This window comes from Miniopterus natalensis, chromosome 16 (genome assembly GCF_054644295.1).
Source record: "Miniopterus natalensis isolate mMinNat1 chromosome 16, mMinNat1.hap1, whole genome shotgun sequence".
Classification (NCBI taxonomy): Eukaryota; Metazoa; Chordata; class Mammalia; order Chiroptera; family Miniopteridae; genus Miniopterus; species Miniopterus natalensis.
Window position 1 is genome coordinate 6,099,842 of NC_142096.1, and position 22,701 is coordinate 6,122,542.

Consider the following 22,701-nt stretch of genomic DNA (forward strand, 5'->3'; position numbering starts at 1 on the left):
GATTAAAGAAAGAGAGCCCTGGCCGGAGTGGCTCAGTTGGTTGGGGCATGGTCCCATTCACCAAAAGGTTGTGGGTTCAGTACACAATCAGGGCACATATCTAGGCTGCGGGTTGGATGCCTAGTCAGGGGGCACATATGGGAGGCAACCCATCGATGTTTCTCACTTTCTCTCGCTCTAAAAACAAATTTTTTTGTAATGAATAAAACCTTTGGAAAAAAACAAACAGCCCTGGCCAGTGTGGCTCAGTTGGTTGGGCATCATCCCAGGCACCAAAAGGCTGCCCCTTTGATTCCAGGGCAGGGCACATGCTGGGGCTGCTGCCTGGCGTCCTGGAAGGCGGTGTGCAGGAGGCAGCCCACCTGTGGGTCACTCTTGCATGTTGTTCCTCTCTCCCTCCTCCCTCCCCTCTCTCTCTAAAACAAATCAATACAAATTTTTAAAAATTAAAATATATAGAAAAAGAGAAACTCTCTTAGCCATTCTTTAACGTTAATCAAATAACATTAACAATAATGCTGTTGTTTTCCTGTATTAAAAGAAGAAAGAACAAGAGGAAGGACTACTTCGCTGAGCAAAGAGCAAACTGGCCACACAACTGAAATGGGAACTAGAGTGATCTACACAAAGCGCAATGCGATCTGAATACCCTTAAGTATGAAATAAGAAAATAAAAATAAAGGTAAAGACAAAGCTGCGGAAGAAGGGCACCAGGAAAACTCCTCTGTAGTAAGCACAACCGCTGGCTGTGATAGCAGTGGGTGACCTTTTCCGCTGAATTTTAAATTCTCAGCATGTTATACTATGGAGGGTTCGCACAGTAGCATCAGATACCACGGAACCTCACGCAACGCAGCACAAGCCAACTAGAAAACAAATTCTTTCCATGTGGTTATTACATGCTTGTGTTTATTAAGATACCCAACCTCTTTAGCTAACACATCCCAGATTTGTATCTCAGGGAACTAATGGCAAGGCATTTTTGTCAAGGTTGCTTAATTCTACAACTTCTCCCTCTTAGTGCTAGTTTATTTCTACCTGCAAAGATGGAGCTTTTTAATTTGCTAGGCTCTACTGGTGAACATCTCTGAATTTTTCTTCAACTTGCTGAATTTAGCATTAATCTGAGATTTGTATTTTATAAATGTATGCCATCAGAATATGCATCTGCTAAATTGCCAATATAAAGAAATCAAATGCTATCGTTTGATCTCTAGGTGATAATGTAGTACTAGAAAACTTTGAACTAAATAATTACAATTTTTTAAAGTATAAAAACCGAGCCATATTTTATATGATCAGACCCACTGCTAAATCCTAATATGAAATTTTTGCTGTAAATAATAATGCGATGGTTATTAATAAGTTGTGATACAGACCATGTGACTTTGGTCCAATAAAATGGCCAAACCTATGTTCCTGGTCAATGAAAACAGTTTCTGGGAACAATTCAATAGCAAATGGGATTTTTCAAAATCAATTATGTTTGGAGTAATATCAGTTAATAGAAGCCAAGAAAAGAGGTAAAGATGGAGTTTAATGGCTGATAATGGCAGTTTTCCTCCTGGCTGAAAGGACTTGTCCATCTTGCTCACCACTTATCCTGAGCACTAGAAGAGTGTCCAGCGTGTCACAGGCACTCATATTTGCTGAGTGAGTGGATGAATTAATGAATGAATAAAAGGGTTTTTTATTCTATAGATTATTGTTAAAATAACTTTTTTATAATATGTAAAACTTGAGTGAGTTTTAAAGACATTTATTTTATAAATACTTGTGAATACCTAAAAAATGAGGTCTCAAAAGTGTCTAACACATAAGTCCTAACAGCAAATGGAAAAGATGACTTTCAGGTTGCTGGCAAAGAGAAACAAATGACTGGTTTTTATACTTGAATACAGAAAATATCTTTTCATGTTGATACCTGATCCTGCTGACGCCGAGAAGCTGGACTGTTAGGTCCAAAGAAATAGTTTTTATTAAGGTATTTGTTTTTAATATATATAGATTTTGCATCCCTTTGCTTTCGATCTTTATAAGTTATTCTTCGGAACTGCTCAATGTCTGTCCAGCACATAAGGTCCATGCTAAAATGAAAACAAAAACAAAGTACAGCCTTTCTTACTTATTTCTCTCAGTTCTATTAAACACCAAAACAAAGTTGCTGTACGGAGAGAACTTAGAAAGTGGTTGTCTTGACTACTTAGCACAAGTGGTTAGATCATGGAACTAACAAGTACAATGTGTGTCTCATCCTGACTAAATATATGAATGAGTACTGGGGGTCCTGGGGTCAGAAAAATATCTATCACCATTGTTGTTCAGGTCTCAAAGTTCTTCCATTAATGATGGACTAGGACATTCAATTTCAAATATGGAAACATCCCCACCTATTGCATCACTGTTTGGCAACAAGCTAAATTTAGAATAATCCTCAGCACAAATAGAAACTATATATCTGAAATGTGGCTCCCAAGTCTAACCAATGTCTGCTAAATTGTGAGAAAATTATTGGGGAAAAATGATCACATTATATTAGATAAATATGTTATAAGGTCCCAAGATTCTGTGCAAAACTACACTTTACTTATGTATTACCTAGCAAAAGTTATAAAGTATTACATTAACTTCAATAGCTTAGTGAAATACAAGAGAGACACTTCTCAGAAACAGTGATTGAAGCACCTGTCTAGGCAAATGCAAAAGAACAGCAGGAAGGAAAGGGTAAAACACACTGGTGTTTTCATTTAGCCATGCAAACGTATCAACAAATATTATTTAACTACTTAAAATAACATTTTGGAGGTTGTTATTTATTTATTTTTAAATATGTCTTCATTAATTTCAGAGGGAGGAAGGGGGAGAGAGAGACAGAAACATCAGTGATGAGTCATGGATCAGCTGCCTCCTGGCCGCCCCCTACTGGGGATCAAGCCCGATGTTCCCTGACCGGGAATCGAACCTCGATCTCCTGGATCCTAGGTCAAAGCTCAACCGATGGGCGACGCTGGCTGGGCGGAGGTTGCTATTTTTAAAATGCACTCCCCAACAAAAAGTTATCCATACAGCTTAAAAAAATAAGTAGCTTAGAAAAAATATTTTAAGAGGGAAATATATTTTACAATGGTTATGTTCCTTACCTTGAAGAATGAGCCTCAAGAAACTGACGGAAATGTTCAAACTCCAGCTTGTTGTTAAGCAGATCATTAAAATTAAAATGCCTATATTCTGCAGGAACACTATTCCAGTACTCTGTTTGTTTAGAGATATCAGGATGTGAGAGAATACCAGTTGCAGTTCCACCAGTAGTGCCCTAGTAAAATAATGCTTTTCATAAAAATCTCTTAAACACAGCAAATTATTTTTCAAATTTAAATAAACCGAAATAAAAATTAACTGTTAGGCCAATGCCATTTAACAGGTCAGTGGTAGAACTGGGTAAAGAATCTAGAATCTGGTTCTAAACTCACATAAAATTCTCTTCTGTTCCTTTACATTCCATTTCCTTCTTTTCAGGAACATTCAGTAAACATTTATTATATACTTGCTTATAAAATAGTAATTTTATTCTTTTCATTAATACAGAAGCAATGTCTTTTGTAATAAAAAGAAAACAAAAAGCATACATAATGCTACCATTCAGAGACAACCACCATTAACATTTTTATATATATCCTTCTAATCTTTTTTATCTACATACAGGTAGTTTATTAAAAATTAAACCAGGGCTATACAACTGTGTATGGTTTTATAACTTGGTTCTTTTTCTTAACAATATATCATTAACATAAAACATTCTTTTATCTGTAACAATTTCAAAAATTATAGAATAATGTAAGATGCTTTTCTAATAAAGATTACATTCTTTAAATGTGATCTCCTTCCTATAAAAGTTAACTTGGGGGTATTTTTAAGACCTATGAAGTTTGCAGGCAGTTTATAAGCCCTTTGGAGCAAAGAGTGAAAGAGGCTTCCTCTCTGAAAAACCCTTCCCTCTGTAATTCCTTAGATGGTTAACCCATCTCCATATGTTTTTGAAAAGCATCAGGCCATGATGTAAACTACCAATATTTTCAAAGTCAGTTTTCCATAGGAAGAAGGGTTATGGGGAATGATATTAATTTTAGTTCATAAAGTTTAAAATACAATTTTACAATATGCTATCTTTGTGGAGTTTCATGTATGCTTTACAAGATATTAATCAGTAGTGTCTCCAATAGAGAATTTCTGTGTTAATGAGGCAACTATCATGAAGGTTACATTTAAAAAAGAACTTTACTGTTTTTGTAAAACTTTGTTGTAAAAGAATAAAAATTTCAGAGACGTACAAAGAAGAAAGTAAAAATCACCTGAAACCTTACCACTCAGAGCTAACTATCTTTAACATTTTGGTGAACATCTTTTCAGATACCTCTTTGCATATATGTATTCATGTAGAAATACATATACAATTTCATGTAAATAAGATCATGCAATACCAGTGTTTTTGTTCCTTACATTTTACAGAATATGTTCATGTCAATAAATATGAATCCAAACTGTCATTTTTATGTAGATACACATTTAATATTATTGTTTTATGAATCATTCATGGTTTGCTTAAGCCAATCCAAAAGTTTTGAATTTATAAATCAAAATAATACTTTCATATCCTAGTCTTTTTATTGACTTCCCCAAATTCTTTCCATATTTTTAATAACTTCTGCCTATTGATATCATACAATAGATCTTTTTCTGTTTGGAAAACTCATTTTAACTCTTTTGTGACTGGACAACAAATAGACATGCCACCATACAGAAAATCACCAATAACATTCAAGGGAATATAATGTGGCCTGAAGGCTCTTAACTCTCAGCAAAGGCAAACAAGGAGCTTGGCAGCCTGTGTACCTTATCTCCTTTGTTTTTCTGGCTTTGTCATGAAATGTGTCAATACAATGTGACACCTATCAAATGTAGCATCCTAGACAAAGCAGCAACAGAAAAATGAAACTGCTTGTCCCCTACATTATCAATATATGATCTCCCACACCCACCCCTGCCAATATGTGTGGTGGTAAACCCACCAGGATACAAATTTGTTTTTCTAGGTAGAGAGTTGTCTTACCTCAACTTTCTTGGAAAATGTCTCTTTATGCAAAGCCTGGAGTTTTCTGAAGTATATGGAGTCTAGCTGTCGAGTTTCTTCCACCAGCTCCACCTAATAAAATAATAATAAAACTCACAACATCAATAGAATATGCATGATGAAAAAGTGGGGACGAATGTACAGTCTGCCAGTGACACTGGGCTAAGAAACCAGTATGCTTGCCAATAAAGTAAATTAGTTTGGAGGCAAAAGCAGGAAGACCAACACAGTAAAAAATATCAGTTACAGCAAAGTCAGACTTTGAATGAATACAATAAAAAATACATACATTTCTAGGTAATGATATAATGCCGTGATTGTCAACTGGTGTGCTGCAAGAATTTTTAAAACATGCAGTACCTGACTATTTAGTCAGGGGCACTGACCTCTTTTCCCTTAAGATTGTCAAAAAAAATGGCAACAGCCAACAACAATAGACGTTCAGTGTGAATGCCATTTTCAACCATAAATATGTAGGTCACATAACAGAGTTACATCTTATTGGTCACATCTCATAATAAGGTCATGTCTGATTGGTTAATCCTTGATACCAGAAATCCTTATATACAAATATAGGCACCTGCTTTTTTAAAAATCACTTTGGAGCAAAAAGGGTAGGTAATTACTACTATTATTTCTTGTAAATCAATCAAAATTAAACCTAGTTTTGGTCAGATTAGCAAAAATATATTTGTTGGTGTGCCACAGAATTTAAGTAACTAGTTTATGTGCCATGAGATAAAAAAGGTTGAAAATTGCTGATACAGTGCCACCAAGGGGCCTACTCCTTTCTGGATACACTTGAACTAACAAACGATGGAAGCCTGTTGGGTCACATGTCCAGTTTCTATTCATCATAACAAGATAACAGTCACGAAGGCAGGCACTACTAACTTTAGGCACCACGTAATCCACAGAACACGAAATGACCGGACTCCATTGTCATTAGTCTGTGAGCAAAGGTTTTATTGGTGTAGCAAGAGGGGGAGAGTGTTAATCATCAACTTAAACTTCATAGTAGTTCTCAGCCTTCAGATGAATATTGCACTGTTTTATATAGTCAGGGAACCAAGATCATTCTCCATTTCTCTGTTGCAAGGAAAAAGTCAGTTTGGCTGGCTGAGAACGTTGTGTATTTAATAGCTAGTTTGGGTGGTCTCCTTTGTTATCCTCTTTGGGAAAGAGTCTATCTGCGTAAATCCAGTCAGCTGGACTTTTAGAGAAGTCTCTGGGCTGAATTTAAGGATGTTTCTAGAATTAAGAGAGATTTATTTTTCTTCTTAGTTAAAAGAATGTATAGCCCAGCCAGCATGGCTCAGTGGTTGAGCATTGACCTGTGAACCAGGAGGTCACAGTTTGATTCCCAGGTTGTGGGCTTGATCCCCAGTCGGGGGCATGCAGGAGGCAGCTGATCGATGACTGTCATCACTGATGTTTCTATCTCTCCCTCTCCCTACTCTCTCTAAAATCAATAAAAACATATTTTTTTTTAAAAAGAATGTATAATTTGTCCCATGCATTTTTATGAGAATCATTACTAATGCCAAAACCTTTTGGTTTAGGGAATCTAGTTATAATTCTAAATCTTTATCATTTCAGGACCATATCTCAGGTTCATTTTCCTATACACCATATATTATATTTAAAATAACAACTAAAGAGATTTTTTTTAATTTCATAGGATAGCCTAATTTTCCAAGTGTAATCTATGTATTTTTGTAGTAGAAAGGTTGCAATGTTAAATTTTCAAAACAAAGAGAAATCAAAAATAAAAATGTAATTATTTTGGTCTCTGAATTTAGTAAACCCTAGGGTTGTTTTAGTCACAATCCAATAAGATCACTCTATCCGAGGTGCTTCCGTGTGAATTTTATCTTAATTACCTAACCTATCCTTTCTGGTAGAAAGCATGAAGAGATACGAACAAAACACAGTAACACAATACCGGAGTCCCACCTGAAGTGACCTCATGGACAGGGTACATGCATTAACTTAACATAAAAAATACCCATGAGTGGTTTTAATTTGTGATTCAAAATAAATATTTAACAAAATTTCCTCCACCCGTCAATAAGAGGAGTGAAAATATTCGAGCACTGAGGCTTAACATGACCTCTTCGGGAATGAAAAAAGATGTGTTGAAACTTTTATCCTGTCAAGCAGTCTGACCTGCTGAACATCTGGGGAGCTTTAAAAGAGCAGCGCTGAAGTCAGAGAACACGCTTTCCACAATACATACGAAGCGTTTATGTTTTCCATGGGGATGATATTTATGGTAACTCATCCAGCTTAAAATTAAACGAGCTTTGTCCATTAATCAAAATTAAGACCGCTGCTGAAAAATGGCAAGAAGGGACAAAGCCAGTACATTCTCATGGCATATTTTGTTGGTTTACAGGAAACCAAAATTCAGATTGATCTCTGCTGACATATTTGTACAGAGAACTAAAAATGACACCGATGTAAGTCTTTTGTTAAGAGACAACAGGGAAACTCTGAATCCCCGCCCCATCTGCGGTCTTTTCCAGTTTTCTTCTGGTGAGTTGCCAGTGCCCCTTATCATCAGTTTTACTATAAGCCTGAACGGCTCGCACAGCTCATCACGCCCCGGTACCTGTCTGTAAGACACCTGATCTGACTGCACCAGCATCGTCCAGGGCTCAAGGAGCAGCAGCAGGATATATTCCTCAGCTGTGTCAAAAAGGTCTTCAAATGGTGGCTGTATTTTCATATAAATTTCTTTTTTCCTTTCCTGTTGGAGTCCAATGTCAAGAGTGGCCGAAGGAGCGACATACGTGGCAAAAAGATACTAAGGGAGACGGGAAGACAGGGGAGGTTGTTGGGAGAAACCATATAGTTAGTAGGTTCCTCAGCAAAGGCAGTTTTTAAAAGGTAAGAAAAGGCAAACAAACTCAAGAAATTTTTTTTAAAAGATGTGTAAAACTCAAGACTGCTAAAGCAGTGTGTCTATTCAAAAGACTGCTTTCGCTCTCTTTTCCGATCTCTTCGTATGTAACTAGTTAGCCAGTGGAGCCTACCCAAGAGTAGGTGATTTAGATTCTGCAGTTTTTCTCAGGTTACTACTATGGATTATTATGATTGGTTTCAAGTTATATGTTTCCTTTTCTCCCCTTATGTTCGTGGCAGTTCTGTGTGTGCTACTTCGCTAGGTGGTTTGAAATGGCCTTTTGAAAGCAAGAAGCAAGAAGACACTAGGGCTTCAAGGTCTTCTAGTTTAGAGACCCACAGGGCTGCCTGCACTACCCAACTGAGTTGCCGAGTTCTTAAAATTTCTTTCTGCTGTAAAAATGTCTCCATCTGGTGTCCAATGCTGTGAAAGAGACACAAGAAGGAAATAAGAGTGAATGGCAAGATAGAAAGAACATCCAGCCTCCTAGGTGTGTGGGTGTCTATTTCATTGTACTCATTTGTCTCCTCTCTCAATAATAGCTACTTAAATCTGAGAAGCACTTTAATAACATTTTATTTTTTAAATGTTACAAACTGGATGTCAGATTTAAATGTAGTTTTACTAAGAGTATCTAATTAATTGTATTTTGTTTCAATTTTATTTTTATACTTAAGACTTTGGAGTTGATACTATCCAGACTTGACAGATAGATAGATGATAGATGATGACAGATGATAGATAGATAGATAGATAGATAGATAGATAGATAGATAGATAGATAGATAGATGATAGATGATAGATAGATAGATAGATAGATAGATAGATAGATAGATAGATAGATAGATAGATGATAGGTAGATCTAAAAATATGTGCCAAATGCCAAATAATATGCTTATGTAAAATAATATTTTAAAAGTTTTAAAGGGTCCACATTAATAACATAAGCACTTACAAGTATCCACTACATCTTAGACCCCTGGATAGGTGCTATGTAAGCAAAGATTAATGAATGAGGCCTAATGCTTGCCCTCAGGAGCCCACTGGTGGTGACATGGAGATGAAAACCAGTGGCTACAATACAGTATGAAAAGTACCACAATGGAGGCATGCATTGCAAATAAGATCTTCAATAACTGTCTGACCAATCTTTTCAAGTTCATCTCCCATTAAACACCTTTTAAATTTTACACTCAAATATTAAATTTTCTTAATTTCCCTACACCTTACTGTTTTGCCATTTCATACCACTGCACATTGTTCCTTCAATCTTGGACATTCACATTACCCCATGCACCTTGTCTGCTGGATAAAGTCTGATTTGTTCTTTAAAATCAATGGGAATTTCTCTTCCTTGAAGAATCCTTCACTCACACCCTCCTCCCAAGATCATACTTTTCAACTGCTATGCCAGTCACACTATAATGCAATGATGCATTTATGCATCTTCTCTTCTGGAACAAGGTCTTTGAGGGCAATTACTTCAGCTTACTCATCTATGATTCTCCAACTCCTAAAACTTTTCTTGGCAGAGAATAGATGCCATAAATGTTTATTGAATTGTACTGAATCCACAGACAGACTCATTCATGTCTTGGAATGGGGAAGGAAAATATTCAGAAACTCTTCCAAGAGAAGATAAGCTTCTCTTATCCTTAATCCTTAAACTGAACCTTTAAAGATGAGTTGGAGTCAATCAGGCAAAAGAGTTGATGAGAAAGATGGTTCAGGAAGAAAGAAAACATGGGCCAGGGCATGGGGACCTATGAGGGTTATAACCCGTGAAGAGATTTGAGGCTTCAAGTAGGTAACACTGGCCAGAGGACAGAGTTAGAATAAGAGAGGATGTTGTAAAGGGAGGCAGGTACCAGATCGTGGATATGATCTTTTATTCTTTGTTAAGGAATTTTTTACCTAAAAATACAGAATGACATAATTGGATATGAATTTTAGAAATAAATCACTATGGCATCAGGAGGGAGAAACAGTTTGAGTAGATTAAGATTTGAGGCTGTTTGGAAGTCATTTCAATAGTCAAGTACGAAACTTTATGACACCTTCATCTCTTACCTGCTTTTCCACAATGGCCTCTTAGACAGTCTTTCCAGGCTCCTCTTGGCTTTCCTACAGTCTTACCACAGCAAACAAGAAACCACCATGCACATCACTCTTCTCTAACTTTCCAGTAACTTTCCATCTCACACTTAAAAACAGCCATAGTCTTATAATTACCTGTCAATGGAGGTTTTAGAAGTTTCTCAGTGCCAAGGGGATGAGGGTTATTACAGGTCAGGACCTGCCAGTGGGGAAGCCCCTATAAGCACCATAGGCTCTCAAAACTCCTAAGAGCTGGGGCACACCAGGTACGGACCCTAGCCTTAAACCTTAAGTGCCAAGAGAAAATAACTGCTAACCTGTAATTATATACCCAGCTAAAATACCCTCCCAAAACGGAAAAAAAAAAGATGTCAGAAATCAAGAAATGAAAACAGAATTCATCACCAGCAGACCTGCACTAAATTAATTAATTAACTAATTTAAGGGAAGCCCTAAAAAAAAGCAAGATGGAACAGAGAACAAGAGAAAGCATAAATATTAATTGTAAAATATAATAATGAAGAAAGTCAGAGGAAATAGTAAAAGAGTCTAAGAAAGAGAAGGCAGAATTGAAGGTGCAGGTTAAACTGTGATTGAAGTGACCTACCTTGAGGCCCATTAGAGGTAAGAAAGCAGATGAGGTTGGTGTCAGGGCAGCAACACAGTAATACGAAGGGGGAGTACCAAAGAGCTTGAGGTGAAGATAAAGGCCAAGGGCGTCTAGAGTAGTTTAAAAAGGTAGAATCCACTTTTTTATACAGTTCCCCTTAAAGGGAGTACTACAAAGTTCAGTGTATTATAGGCACTCAATAAATATTTACTAAGTGGACACGCGGGACATTTATGATCTGAAAGAGGAGTGTCAGCAGAGTTCAAAATTCGAAGCTGAAGTAGTTTCAGTTTGGGGTAGATTCTAAAATGTGGCCACCCCATAGTTAAATTAGGAAAAATAGAGATTAAAAGCACTGGAATTGGGTAAGTTAAGAAACACTGAAACATACAGTTATAGGGCTATCAGAGTGGATGCTGAAAAAGCTTCAAGGTGATAAAATAGAAAAAGTAGGGAGAACTTTCATGAGTCATGTAATGAAAATTTCTAGGAAGGTAAAATAGAACCTAAAAGATCTTTAGATAATGTTAATGAGGTTTAAGAGAGGAAGAATTACAAAACATAGCAGACTGCAAAATTTTTGACGTTATTAAAAGATGAGTCCTGAATAGCAGCAGCAGAGAACTCTCTTCCTGAGTGCCGAGAGAAGGGGCATATTTGAGAGTCATCCGAGATGTTCTATTTAATTAGGCAATCTATAGTCTGGAAACTTAGTTCGCTAAAACACAGGTACATATTCTGCTGGGCTGAATAGTCCAAAGTGAACCATACTCTTTCCAAATGATTACATAATATTTAAAATGAAATTTGCTACACACACACATACACGGAAAATTTTTCTAACCTTGGGAGTTATTTAGAAGAATGACTTGTAAATCTAACCAGTCTAACAAGCTAGGGTTGTATCAGATTCAAATCTGTTCTTGAATATTTTCTAAGCTTGAAGTTTTAAAAACGAACTAATTAAAATAATGCCATACTAAGGTAAATTAAGAAACTAAAGACTAAAATGATCAAATTACCAACATCAATCAATTTCTCTAGAATTCCCTTCAATAATTTCAAATTTACCTCAAAGGTAAGTAAACTTGACTCCCCACATCACTTAGGTTAAAAGTCAGTAGTAAAGCTATATTTGGGCAGGAATCTCCTCTAATGGCAAAATAAAGATATACATATATCTCTTTGGATCTCTTCCACATATAGTTGACTGTTAAGTCCCTGAGAATGGATGGAGTCTTTCATTCATTTAGTCATCCTTCCATTCATTCTAAATTTAGCATTATGCTAGGTGCTAGGGGATCAGTAATAAACTATTAACAATAATTTTTAAAAAGTAGATACAATCTGTCTTCATAGAGCTGTGGTCCAGTGGGAGAGATGTACAAGTACAAATATAAGTGCAGGGTCCCCTGGGCACACATGAGCATGATCCCTAAGCCAGATCTCAGGAGTCAAGGAAGACTGATTTCCTTCCTGAACTCAAAGCCTGTGTTTCTAGCTGCCTGCTTGTTACATCTACAAAGAGAGCCCACGGACCCTCAAACTCAATGACTCAATAATATAATGAATGACATTTCCCTAGTTTTCCAAGCCTTTCCCTTCCTCCCGTTTCCAGTTTTTATTAATAACATGCTAGTCACAGCACTTTCTTTGACTTCCCTGTTTTCTTCTCCTTCCTCAAATGCAAATCCTATTAATTTAATCTCTACCATAGAACAAGGAAAGATCAACAAGAACAAATATAAAAACATGGGGAGAAAATAAGCAGCAGAAGTTCCATCCCAACGAGAAACATCATAAAACTCCATCTTCTGATCAAGCTGGGTCAGACCCTTTCCAGGCTGTGTCTACTCCCTTCCTTCCTGACCTCACACTCTGCTCAGGAAGCCACTGTGGTCCATGCGCATTACTTAACTGCATATCCCACAGTCTCAAGGAGCTATAGTTAGGGGAGCCGTATGTCCCCAGTCCAGTTTAAGCCTACTGTTCTGGCATAATTATTAATAGTTCCCTTTTCACTCTCAAAGGAGTTCTGGTTTAGATTATAAATTATATGCTCTCCCTATATTCAACTGCTACCAGTTAGATAAAATGATGAAGTTTCTCTAAAACAGGACTCCCAGAAATGCTGGACACAGATTTAAAACTGAAAATAAAGGAAAGAAAGTCAGAGGACATTCCTTGCTAACATACATACATTTGTCTAATTTGCAATCAATCATATGAACTGAATAGCTGCTAAAGGCCAAAATCCCAAACCAGAAGTATTTATTTAGAATGTGGATTGAAGCTTCACAGATTTCCTTGTTAAGAATAAATGCACTAAGTGAAAATCCTAATATAGATTTTAAAATATTGTATTTAAAATACTGTATTTCCCCTCTCTGACTGAACCTAAATTTAGGTATTCCTGTGCCCTGTGTGTGTGCGCGTGTGGCTTCCTCATAGCCAGTTTATCAGAGCATCGTTGTTCATTATCACCCAAGTAATTCCTTTGTTCAAGTATCAACCCCTACTACGATAACCACCACAAGACTCCCACCTCCTCGATTCTTTACCAGCCTTAAGATAAAATCATAGAACAGGAAACATTAGAGGGGCTGGAAAGGTCACCCTCTCCCCACCGCGGCGTCCCACACCGACATTATGCACATTTATTGCCGCTCTTCCTCACCTCCCCAGGGTGTCTAAGCGGGTAAGGACAAGAAAACTGAATTTGATGAGGCCTCACAGGGAATTTCTAGAACATTCAACTGAATTATGCCATTAAAATCTGAAAATGTCTTCTAATATGTGTCTCTAATAATCCAGGGACAAGCTATAAGTGAGTAACTGGGACTGATTATACATATAACAAACACAAGGGATGTAACCCTATATATAAAACAATTAAAAAGCTAAACAACACCTGTACATTTTTTACAAACGTGATAAAATTTATTTTAAATGGATGTAAACTGACTTTAAGATGGAATGTAAAGATTATGCTATCCGATAACTAAATAAAACAGTCTAACTACGGGTTAGGACATTAAGTATCCTGGGTCATTTGCTTTTTATTGGCCACCCAGCTCTTCCTTTCTAGCCACCGAGCAAATAACAATGCAGCTAATGTGGGAGAGGAAAATGCTCCCTTTATACCCAGTCAGCTGCTCTGATTCACATTACAGCAGAGATTCACTCGCGCACAGCTGTGGCCGACGTGATTCCAATTTAAACACTGACCTCCGATGCTTGAACAACGCAGCAGGAAGGCCTCTGAGAAGGGATACAAGCAATGCCTGTCTGATCCCACTGCCTGGCACTGCGCGCAGCAGGCCCGCAACCCGGCTCTCCCCTCTCCGGGAGACGCCAAAGGTTATGTAATCAGGAAATGCACTCGGGCAGCCTGCCCGGCCCCTCTACACCTGTGCCTGTGACTCACTTTCTTGGCCACCGTATCAGATAGGGGTGGAAAAAAGGCAATGCTTCTCCCTAAAAAAAATAATAATAATAATCTCTTATAGTCCTGAAATTCTGGGGGTTGATTTTGTTTGTTTGTTTAACTAAGCTCTCAAGACCATATAACGGTTAACAAGACCATCAGAGAAAAAGATGTAGGATGGAAACTGGACACAGGAGGAAGAATTGAATTGGAGAGCAGAGTGGAAAATAAAGACACCTCCCACCCCAAATGAAAAGAAAAAAACACGAAAATGCTTCTACATTTGCCTCTTCAAGGAAATGTCAGATGCTTTACTTATTTACTTATTTATGTGAGATCTCATTGGCTTTCTTAAGCAATTCATGAGTCGGGCAGCATCCCCTCTAGCAACCAGAAGGGCGCTCTTCACATGCTTTACTTACCTAATTCGAGCCAATATCCTGTACACAACACTATACTGCACTACACAGGAGATGGTTCGAATTAAAATACATTTCCCATTGCAATTTACATGTTTTCCAACTCTAAGATATTTTTCATGCAAGATTCAGCACTGCCACTTGATAGTTTTCAAAGTCGTTTTGAAAGTGTATGTTAATGGGCCTGTTCTTGGATGGAAGTGGATCCCAGTCTCCTTTCAAACGTATCATTTGCATTCCAGGCTTAGCGTTCCCTCATTTTACTCATCCTGAGACCCTGCAGTGTGTTCGTGTTCTCTCACTGGTCATAAAGCCTAGGTAGACGTACCTGAGAAAGAGAACTATGGGTTTATTGAATGTATTCTTGTTTTTAACAATGTCAAAAGCAAACCATAAAATGTTTTTCACAACCATCAGTGCTATTTGTATTTCTCTTTGTACTGAAGATTAAATAAGGACAGCTATGGGGTTAGACCAATTACCATGCTGCAGAAGCACTGAGCAAGCATTCCCACTGTGCCAAAGGTGAGCACGGTCTGGGGAAGCATCTTTTCCATAAGTAGGGGCCATCTGATGAGCTGCAGCTTCACACTCATCTGTGTTCCAACGAAAACAAGAATCGTTTCTGTGTAGACTTAAAAGGCAAAGTCAAGAATAATACCAAATGTTGTAGCACATGTGTTGATTTGTTATGTTACATTTCAGCTGTTAGTTATGCTAATGGAACAGTTTCACATACTTCGTTTTGATGTAGTTATTTTAATAATCGTGTGGATGTATCTTTCTATGACTGCCTTGTAACACTGATTGCATGATGTTCTGCTGTCACCACCAGGCCAGAACTGGAAGTAAGAAAGAGAAATGTAAAACTTCACCTCAGAACTGCAGGACTTGAAATGAGCCCCTCGGTACACTAGGGGCAAAACGTGTCGAAACCTATATGCTGTGAGATCCTAAGACTAGTTTACAGGACATCTAGCAGAACATGTCACCGCACCAACTAAAAGCGAGTATTCACGCGCAGAGACCAGCAAATGCTACAAAGCACGGCTGCTTCATTCCTCCCCTGGAAAGCTGGTTATCAGCACATCTCTAATTATAAGGCAAATGTACTTCTCTTTTCCTATCATGATGGGCAAAGAAAGAGAAATAAAGTAGGAAAAAGGCAAATGACATCAAATGATTCACACAGTCGCTGGAGGCGAAACCACATAACAGAACAGACCAGTTCACACCAGAACATGCCAAGTTGTAACACAACATACTTATATACTGTTGAACTGACATCCACTTTTTAAAAATATGGATAAAGGAAAGGTCTTTTAATACTTAAATTAGAGTAAAGCTGAACTACAAGAGGAGGGCAAACAAGCTTTTCTTTATAACTGTTTTCATTTTGGACAGAATTTATCTAGAAAAGATACAAGCTAAGATTCAGATATTAAATTTAACTTCAGTTTGATTAGTAAGTCAGAAGAGGTAAGAGTTCAGAGGGGAAGAACTTGTTAACTCGTCCTCATGAGAAAGTATGAGAACAGCTACAAAGAAGAAACGTCGAAAGCATCATGAGAAATAAAATTAGGGCTACTGGATTCGATGCAGCGTCTGGACCGCAGAGACCAAAATCACTTCACAAATCGTCTCAGACAGAATAGAACAAATGTCCACAGCACTGCGACAGCAATAATAAAATAACACATTGCTGAACTTGGGGGCAAATAGCAAGTAACATAGGGTCTTCCCAACTGGGCTCAGTACTTCTGTTCTTGGAATTGACATGAAACAATAAGATGAAATTGCACCCAAAGACTAACGGGTCCCTCGAGGAGTTTATAAAAGGAACACGAGTGCCCTGATACCGAGCACTTTCAGAAATCATAAACTATTTTCTTCAGCAAAAAGAGCAGTCTCTTTCCATAACCATTCACAGCTCTCGCAGGCAGAGAACATCATTATCTGAGTTCATATGAGGCAGAAAAAGAAAATAACAAGCAAGTTTGAGCAATCCAAATTTTTTTTTCTGGAAGAAGAGGAAAAACTGATGATTTTTAATGACCTCTCATGTCCCAGTAGGAGCTCAAAACATTACTGAGGAGCTTTGCTGAGAGGGAATAAATTACAGATGGAGCGTTCCACAAGTGGATTTTCATGTGAAGGACCTTGGGGTTTTCCAATTAGGAATGTTAAAAATGGGATCGAGACATTGCAACATCCTGGGACTGAGACTCAAACTACTACCGAGATCAACACAAGATGGAGTTGCACAAAAACGATAATGTGATGACAATGAAATTGAGGGCCTCTGGCAGTCACTCAGACTCTGCTAAGAAGAACTCACTGAGAGGAAGGACCTAAGAAAATGCCAGTAGGATAAAAGAATAAAAGAACCTTGAATCACTTTGGACAAAACGAGAAACCAGAAGGGAAAACAGAACGCGCTGAGTAAAGCCAAAACGAACCGCAAACTCAGGACGAAACACACTGAGTTTAAGACCAACTTGGGCCATTGCTTGAAATGTTTTAAGCAAAATTGATTAATATATGATGGTATAAAATAAACAATTTCACACAAAAAGATTTATCACAAAGCAGTTTAGGGTAACCAAAGGAACAAATATGCATTTTGATAATTTTATTCATTTAAAAAAACAAACTTTTAACTCACAAAAGCAAAATATATATTTAAGCTGATGGAATTATTTAACCTCCAATAAAAATAATTTCTTGAAACTCAGTGAACAAAGGCTAATTCAATGAGAAAAGCATGACTATATTAACATTTTTGGCTTAAAAAAAACAAGACCCTGCTGAAAAGGGAAGCTAATGCACGCCAGCAAAGCACAAGAGACTGACACATAAAACCAGAGCAGGGGGGCGTCGCTTTACAATGAGAAAAGCAACTTTCAGACAAGCTGAGTGTTTGCGGTAACCAGGACATCGCCTTGGAAAGCGAGCTCCAGCGGAGCAGGTTGCCTGGCGTCGGAATAAGGAAGGTTAACTATGATCGCAGTGAGCGGTCCCTCCATCAGGATCCATCAGGCTGGCCCGGGCCTGCTGCAGGGCATCGCCACTGTCCACCTCTGAGACTCTTCCCTTCCTGGAAAGCCTCTGCTGACCAGTGGCCCCTCTTGACGACAACACTGTTTCTTTAGATGTGCTGCTTACTTCACCGCAAGCCTTCCACATGTGAAGCCATTCTGTGTCTCGACAACTGCTCAACCTGCTCTGAATTCTTACACACGGATTTCATAGTTTACGTTCTGTGGGTGAAGTGGGAGAGGACCGGGAGACCTCACTGTTGCTCTGGAGAAACGTGTTAAGAGCTCTTTATGAAGAGCAAACTTGGACTATAGACATAGTATGTCTGGAAAGACAAATGCTGATCATTGCTGAAGGTGGGGGATGGCATATGGGGGTTCATTAAACTATTTTATCTTAAAAAAGTCCTAAGTAAAAACACCTGGCTGGCAATCATATATAATAATCAATTATTACCTATAATCAGGTTTACAGTATGTTGCTAAGAATAAAAACATACAACATAAACCAAGCAGGCTCTCTTCATGGAACTTATAGTCCAGTGGGAGGAAATGTTAAAGGTGAAATCTGATATTTAATGTTCATAAAGATATTTTAAGATATTAAAGTGAAAGATGAAACAAGGTGGATAAACACACTCCTTTCTCTAGAGACAACAAGATAGCAATGACTTAAAAGTTAAGAATATAGAGTCTGGAATCAGAGTGCTTGGCTCTAATTCCAAGCTCACTAATTGCTAAGTGGATGGCTTAGGAAATTCTTCAATTCCTCTATGTCTCAATTTCCTAAACTATAACATGTGGATAATATCAATATCTATCTCTTAGGATTGTTAAGAATTTTTTAAAATATTCATACAAAGTGATTCCCACAGAACCTAACAGACAGTAAACATTAAATAAATGTCAGGTATAATAATAATTATGGTTTAGAGAAGTTTGGTGCTGGCTTTTCTGGAAACAAGAGGATTAAGAGAGGATCTTTGGAGATCCTATTTTGGTCCATAATCCTAGAGTGTTCAGAATCTTAAGACTGGATGTGGAGAGCTGGTATAAACATCGGGAAGAGGGGAAATGAATGAATAACTGGAAGGCAGGAATCTACTTCACTAGCAAGCACACGAAATGAGATGCAAGATGAGAACCCTGCGGATTCTGTGCTCAGTGATTCATAGAGCTCGGGATTCCAAGCCTGGCTGCTACTTGTGACCATCTCTCTGGTAACAAAAACAAATAGTTTAACAAAGCCTGAATAATAATTGCCCTGCACTCAAGAAACAACCTAATTATAAAGACACTGACTTTGACCATAAAGCTATAAAGAGGTACCTGATTTTCCATATTTAACCACCGCCCCAACCTCACCCCTCACCCATGCCCATTCATCTTTTAGAAAACACAGCTTGGTTCTTACTGTTGTATGAAGAAATAATGAACCCTGTTAGTGCACCTGAAAATACACTACCCAGCTCATAGCACTTTAGTGAAAATGTCAGGACCACCCTGAAGTATTTAAGTCCTGTAAATGCCAAGTAAGGAGAGGAGCTAAACAATTAAGGTAATGGATGACAGCAAGCAAAGAAAAAGCAAGCTGAATATCAGAAAGGTCCTCTACACTGCCCATCTTATGCCAAAAGTTTTTTCAAAGAAATCTGTGGTAACACCCAAGGTTTTGGTTACTTAAAATTGGCTCAGACGTCACTGGGAAACATTGTCAGCACAATGCAAATTTTATGGGAAAAGAACTACATGGCCTCCTCTGTCTTAATTTTTCTAGGGTTCTCTGGAAAAGCCAGCAAAAGAAGAGCACATTCTTGCCCTAGCCAGTGTGGCTCAGTGATTAGAGCGTCAGCCCTCGCACTGAAGGGTCCCGGATTCGATTCCAGCCGAGGGCACGTACCTGGGTTACAGGCTCGACCCTGGCCCTGGTCGGGGCACGTGAAGGAGGCAACCAGTCGATGACGTTTCTCCCCCCTTCCACGCTCTCTCTCTCTCTGAAAAGCAATGGAAAATATATCCTCCCGTGAGGATTAACAAAAAACCAAACTGCTGTGATTCTGTTAAGTACACTTTGACTTGAACTCTATTTTGAAACTTAAACTAAGCTATACTGTTGTTTGAATGAGTAGCTGTTGGTTTAGGAGCTGCTGCTCCCCACCCTACTTTCTTCAATCTTGTCAAGCTCCTGTCATCCTTCCCTGTTACTCAGGTAACTGGCAGGACCTTGAGTATTAACTCTAATAATAATAATGTCCACTTACTCCACCCTACAGAAACTCCTGTCTACACGTCTCACTCGGGCCTCTCAGAAGGCCTATTCGGTAGTCTGGAGTAGAGAAGGTAAAATGCAGCAGTGAGGTAGGTTCGTCATCTCAAGTTTGAGCTGAATTTCATTCCTGGTCATGAAGCCTTGACAAGGTTAACATTTCAGAGACCTAGGTGTTTTTTTAATCTTTTAAAAAATAGGATAAAATACCTTCTGTGTTTACAATGAGTATGAAATAAGAAAATACATGACTGCTTCTTACAGAGGCTTCCTTTTCTGGCACTTGGGCAGGCTAGATCACCTGGAAACCCTTCCTCTACAGAATGCCACAAAATATTAGATAGAGCAGTAACAGCAGTGGAAACCAGCTGAATAATATTTTCAAAGTTCTAAGGGAAACTGTCAACCTAGAGTTCTCCATTCGGCTAAATGATCAATGAGAGCACAAAATAGGTATTTTCAGATAAATGAACCTGAGAGATTTTTCCCACTAGTGAATCCTCGTAAAAAGCACTAGAAGATGTTCTTCATAAATTAATCCCCAAAAGGGATGTGGTGCACAAAGCAGTGGCAAATGAGAAATCTGTGTGTGACTAAGTCTACACATTATTAAAAAATAATGACGACTACATGACTGGTATGAAATAAAATTTAAAATGCTACAAAAAATGATATCTAAAATGTGCGAGGTGTGGTAGAATTAGTGTTCTCAGATCCTTCGCTTTTTGAGAGGACAATAAATATAATGATTAATTGTGTACTTGGTTAATTTCAGGATGCATGTTAAAATTGTAAGAGTGAAAACAGAAACAGAAGGAAATAAAATGTAAAACAGTACTACCCACATTTTACAAAACATGAAACTGAAGCTTATTAAAGTGACTGACTTGACCGAGTTGTCCCAGCCAATAACTAGCTTAATGTGCCTTAAATTTGTGTGTTTCGATGGCAAGTTCTGTAATTTTTTCTTCTTCTATGTCATATAGCCTCTGATCTAGGGGATACATGAATTGACACTGTATTACTCTACTGTTCGAGTCAATAAGGCAAAAACCTCACACTGCTGCAAGAACACCTGTGTGTTAATAGGGCTCTGGGGTAAAAGCGCTGTGGCTCTGTCTAGCGACCTCCTATTTCCCATTTCCGTTTCGTCCCTGCCCACCCCTGACCCATTAGTCTTACCTCCTCCACGTTCCTTTTCCCCTAGGCTCTAATTTATACTACTTTTTCTCTCTTCCTCCCTCCCATTAAAAATATTTTTAATTTTGTACATGTCTGTATCTGTGTATACATATGTGTAAACATGTATAATATTTATGAATCATACCTGTTTACTATTTCAATACATATGTTGCCGAGAGTGGTAACTTTGAAATGCATGCTTTTATGGGAATACAGTTTGTTTGAAAGATTTCTACAAAGATGGAAGTTACAAAACACAGTGGTGCCCAGATCTGCTTAATTTATTGTAGTTACTCTATGACTGAAGCAAGTGTGTAACGTTAAAAAAGCAGCAGGGCTACCTGGGAAACAATGCAGGCTCCAAATCTTAGGAGTGAGAGATGGTCCCCTGGCAAGTTGTTGCTAGAGTCAAAGACTGTATCTCTGCATTATAGTGGTGATTCCCTTACTCGTCGCCAAAACCATTTCAGGCAGTTTCTAACTACACTATTCTACTGAACCATGCAGAAAAGTCTTCAGGGTGTGCCCAAGACCAGTTCAAATTCCTAGACCAGTTAGTCATGCTAACTCACTGTCATTGACCCCTCACCCCATCTAGTTTGCCTACAGATATTTCTGCAATACTTCTGAGGTAATAAAGCCTCAAGGGGTGTAATCTGCCTACTAACATACATAAAAGCATGTAAGCCTTTGGAATCAGCTCTGGGTCTCTTCCATACAACTTGTCAAATGTATAAAAACCTTATAAAATCAAGGTCATAGCCATTTTAACAAAGCAACAGCTGATTTATATTCTGCCTTTGGCATTATCAACCCAAAGATCTATATGTGAAATGTACTGTTAAAGAAAGCCATACAACGTTTCTATTATAAAGAAATGAATGGTGCCTGGCAGGCGTGGCTCAGTGGTTGAGAGTCAACCCATGAACCAGGAGGTCACGGTTCGATTCCTGGTCTGGGCACATGCCCTGGTTTTGGGCTCAATCCCCAGTGGGGAGAGTGCAGGAGGCAGCGATCAGTGACTCTCTCTCATCACTGATGTTTCTCTCTCTCTCCCCCTCTCCCTTCCTCTCTCTGAAATCAATAAAAACATATTTTTTTAAAAAGAAAACGAATGGTATTTTATACTGTGAAATAAATCTATAGAATCATGGTATTAGGCGATTCTTGTATCTGGAGACACAGAAATCTTGAGTAATTAAAAACTAAACCAATTTAGGTCATTGTTCAACTAACCAAAAATTACATAAAGTAACCAAGTAAGAAAGCAAACAAGTAAGAAAATATCACATGATTTTCTCCTCTTATTTCTCCCTTTCACTAAAAGCAAATTGCTCCATTGCTCCCCTCCACCCACCCCACTTTGAGAAGCCAAAAGAAAACCTAGGAAAGAACGAAAAGCTTATGGGCCTTGATAACCCCCAAACAGAATAACCCATCTCAGCATGACTAAAACTTGACTGTATCCTGTTTCACGATTATTCACAGCTGGTTGAATAATACCGTTACTAAGAATTAATAAGTTTACTAAGCTCAAATACAATTTCCTCTGTTACAAGTGCATGGAAATATGGTGATTACAACAAAGCACCCACTTAGTTGAGCCACTGAAGGTTTCTGGAGT

General features: G+C 38.1%; 1 protein-coding gene across 1 annotated transcript in view; it reads right to left on the reverse strand.

Annotated features, from left to right (window-relative positions):
• RGS22 (regulator of G protein signaling 22) overlaps nucleotides 1–22,701 on the reverse strand; it is an 80,742-nt gene that overhangs the window by 17,993 nt on the left and 40,048 nt on the right. The window contains exons 15-18 of the mRNA XM_087825306.1: nucleotides 7,743–7,937; nucleotides 5,108–5,200; nucleotides 3,141–3,313; nucleotides 1,925–2,087 (exon numbers count right to left, since the gene is read on the reverse strand). Coding sequence (XP_087681432.1) covers nucleotides 1,925–2,087; nucleotides 3,141–3,313; nucleotides 5,108–5,200; nucleotides 7,743–7,937 — 624 coding nt within the window. The remainder of the gene's footprint in view (nucleotides 1–1,924; nucleotides 2,088–3,140; nucleotides 3,314–5,107; nucleotides 5,201–7,742; nucleotides 7,938–22,701) is intronic.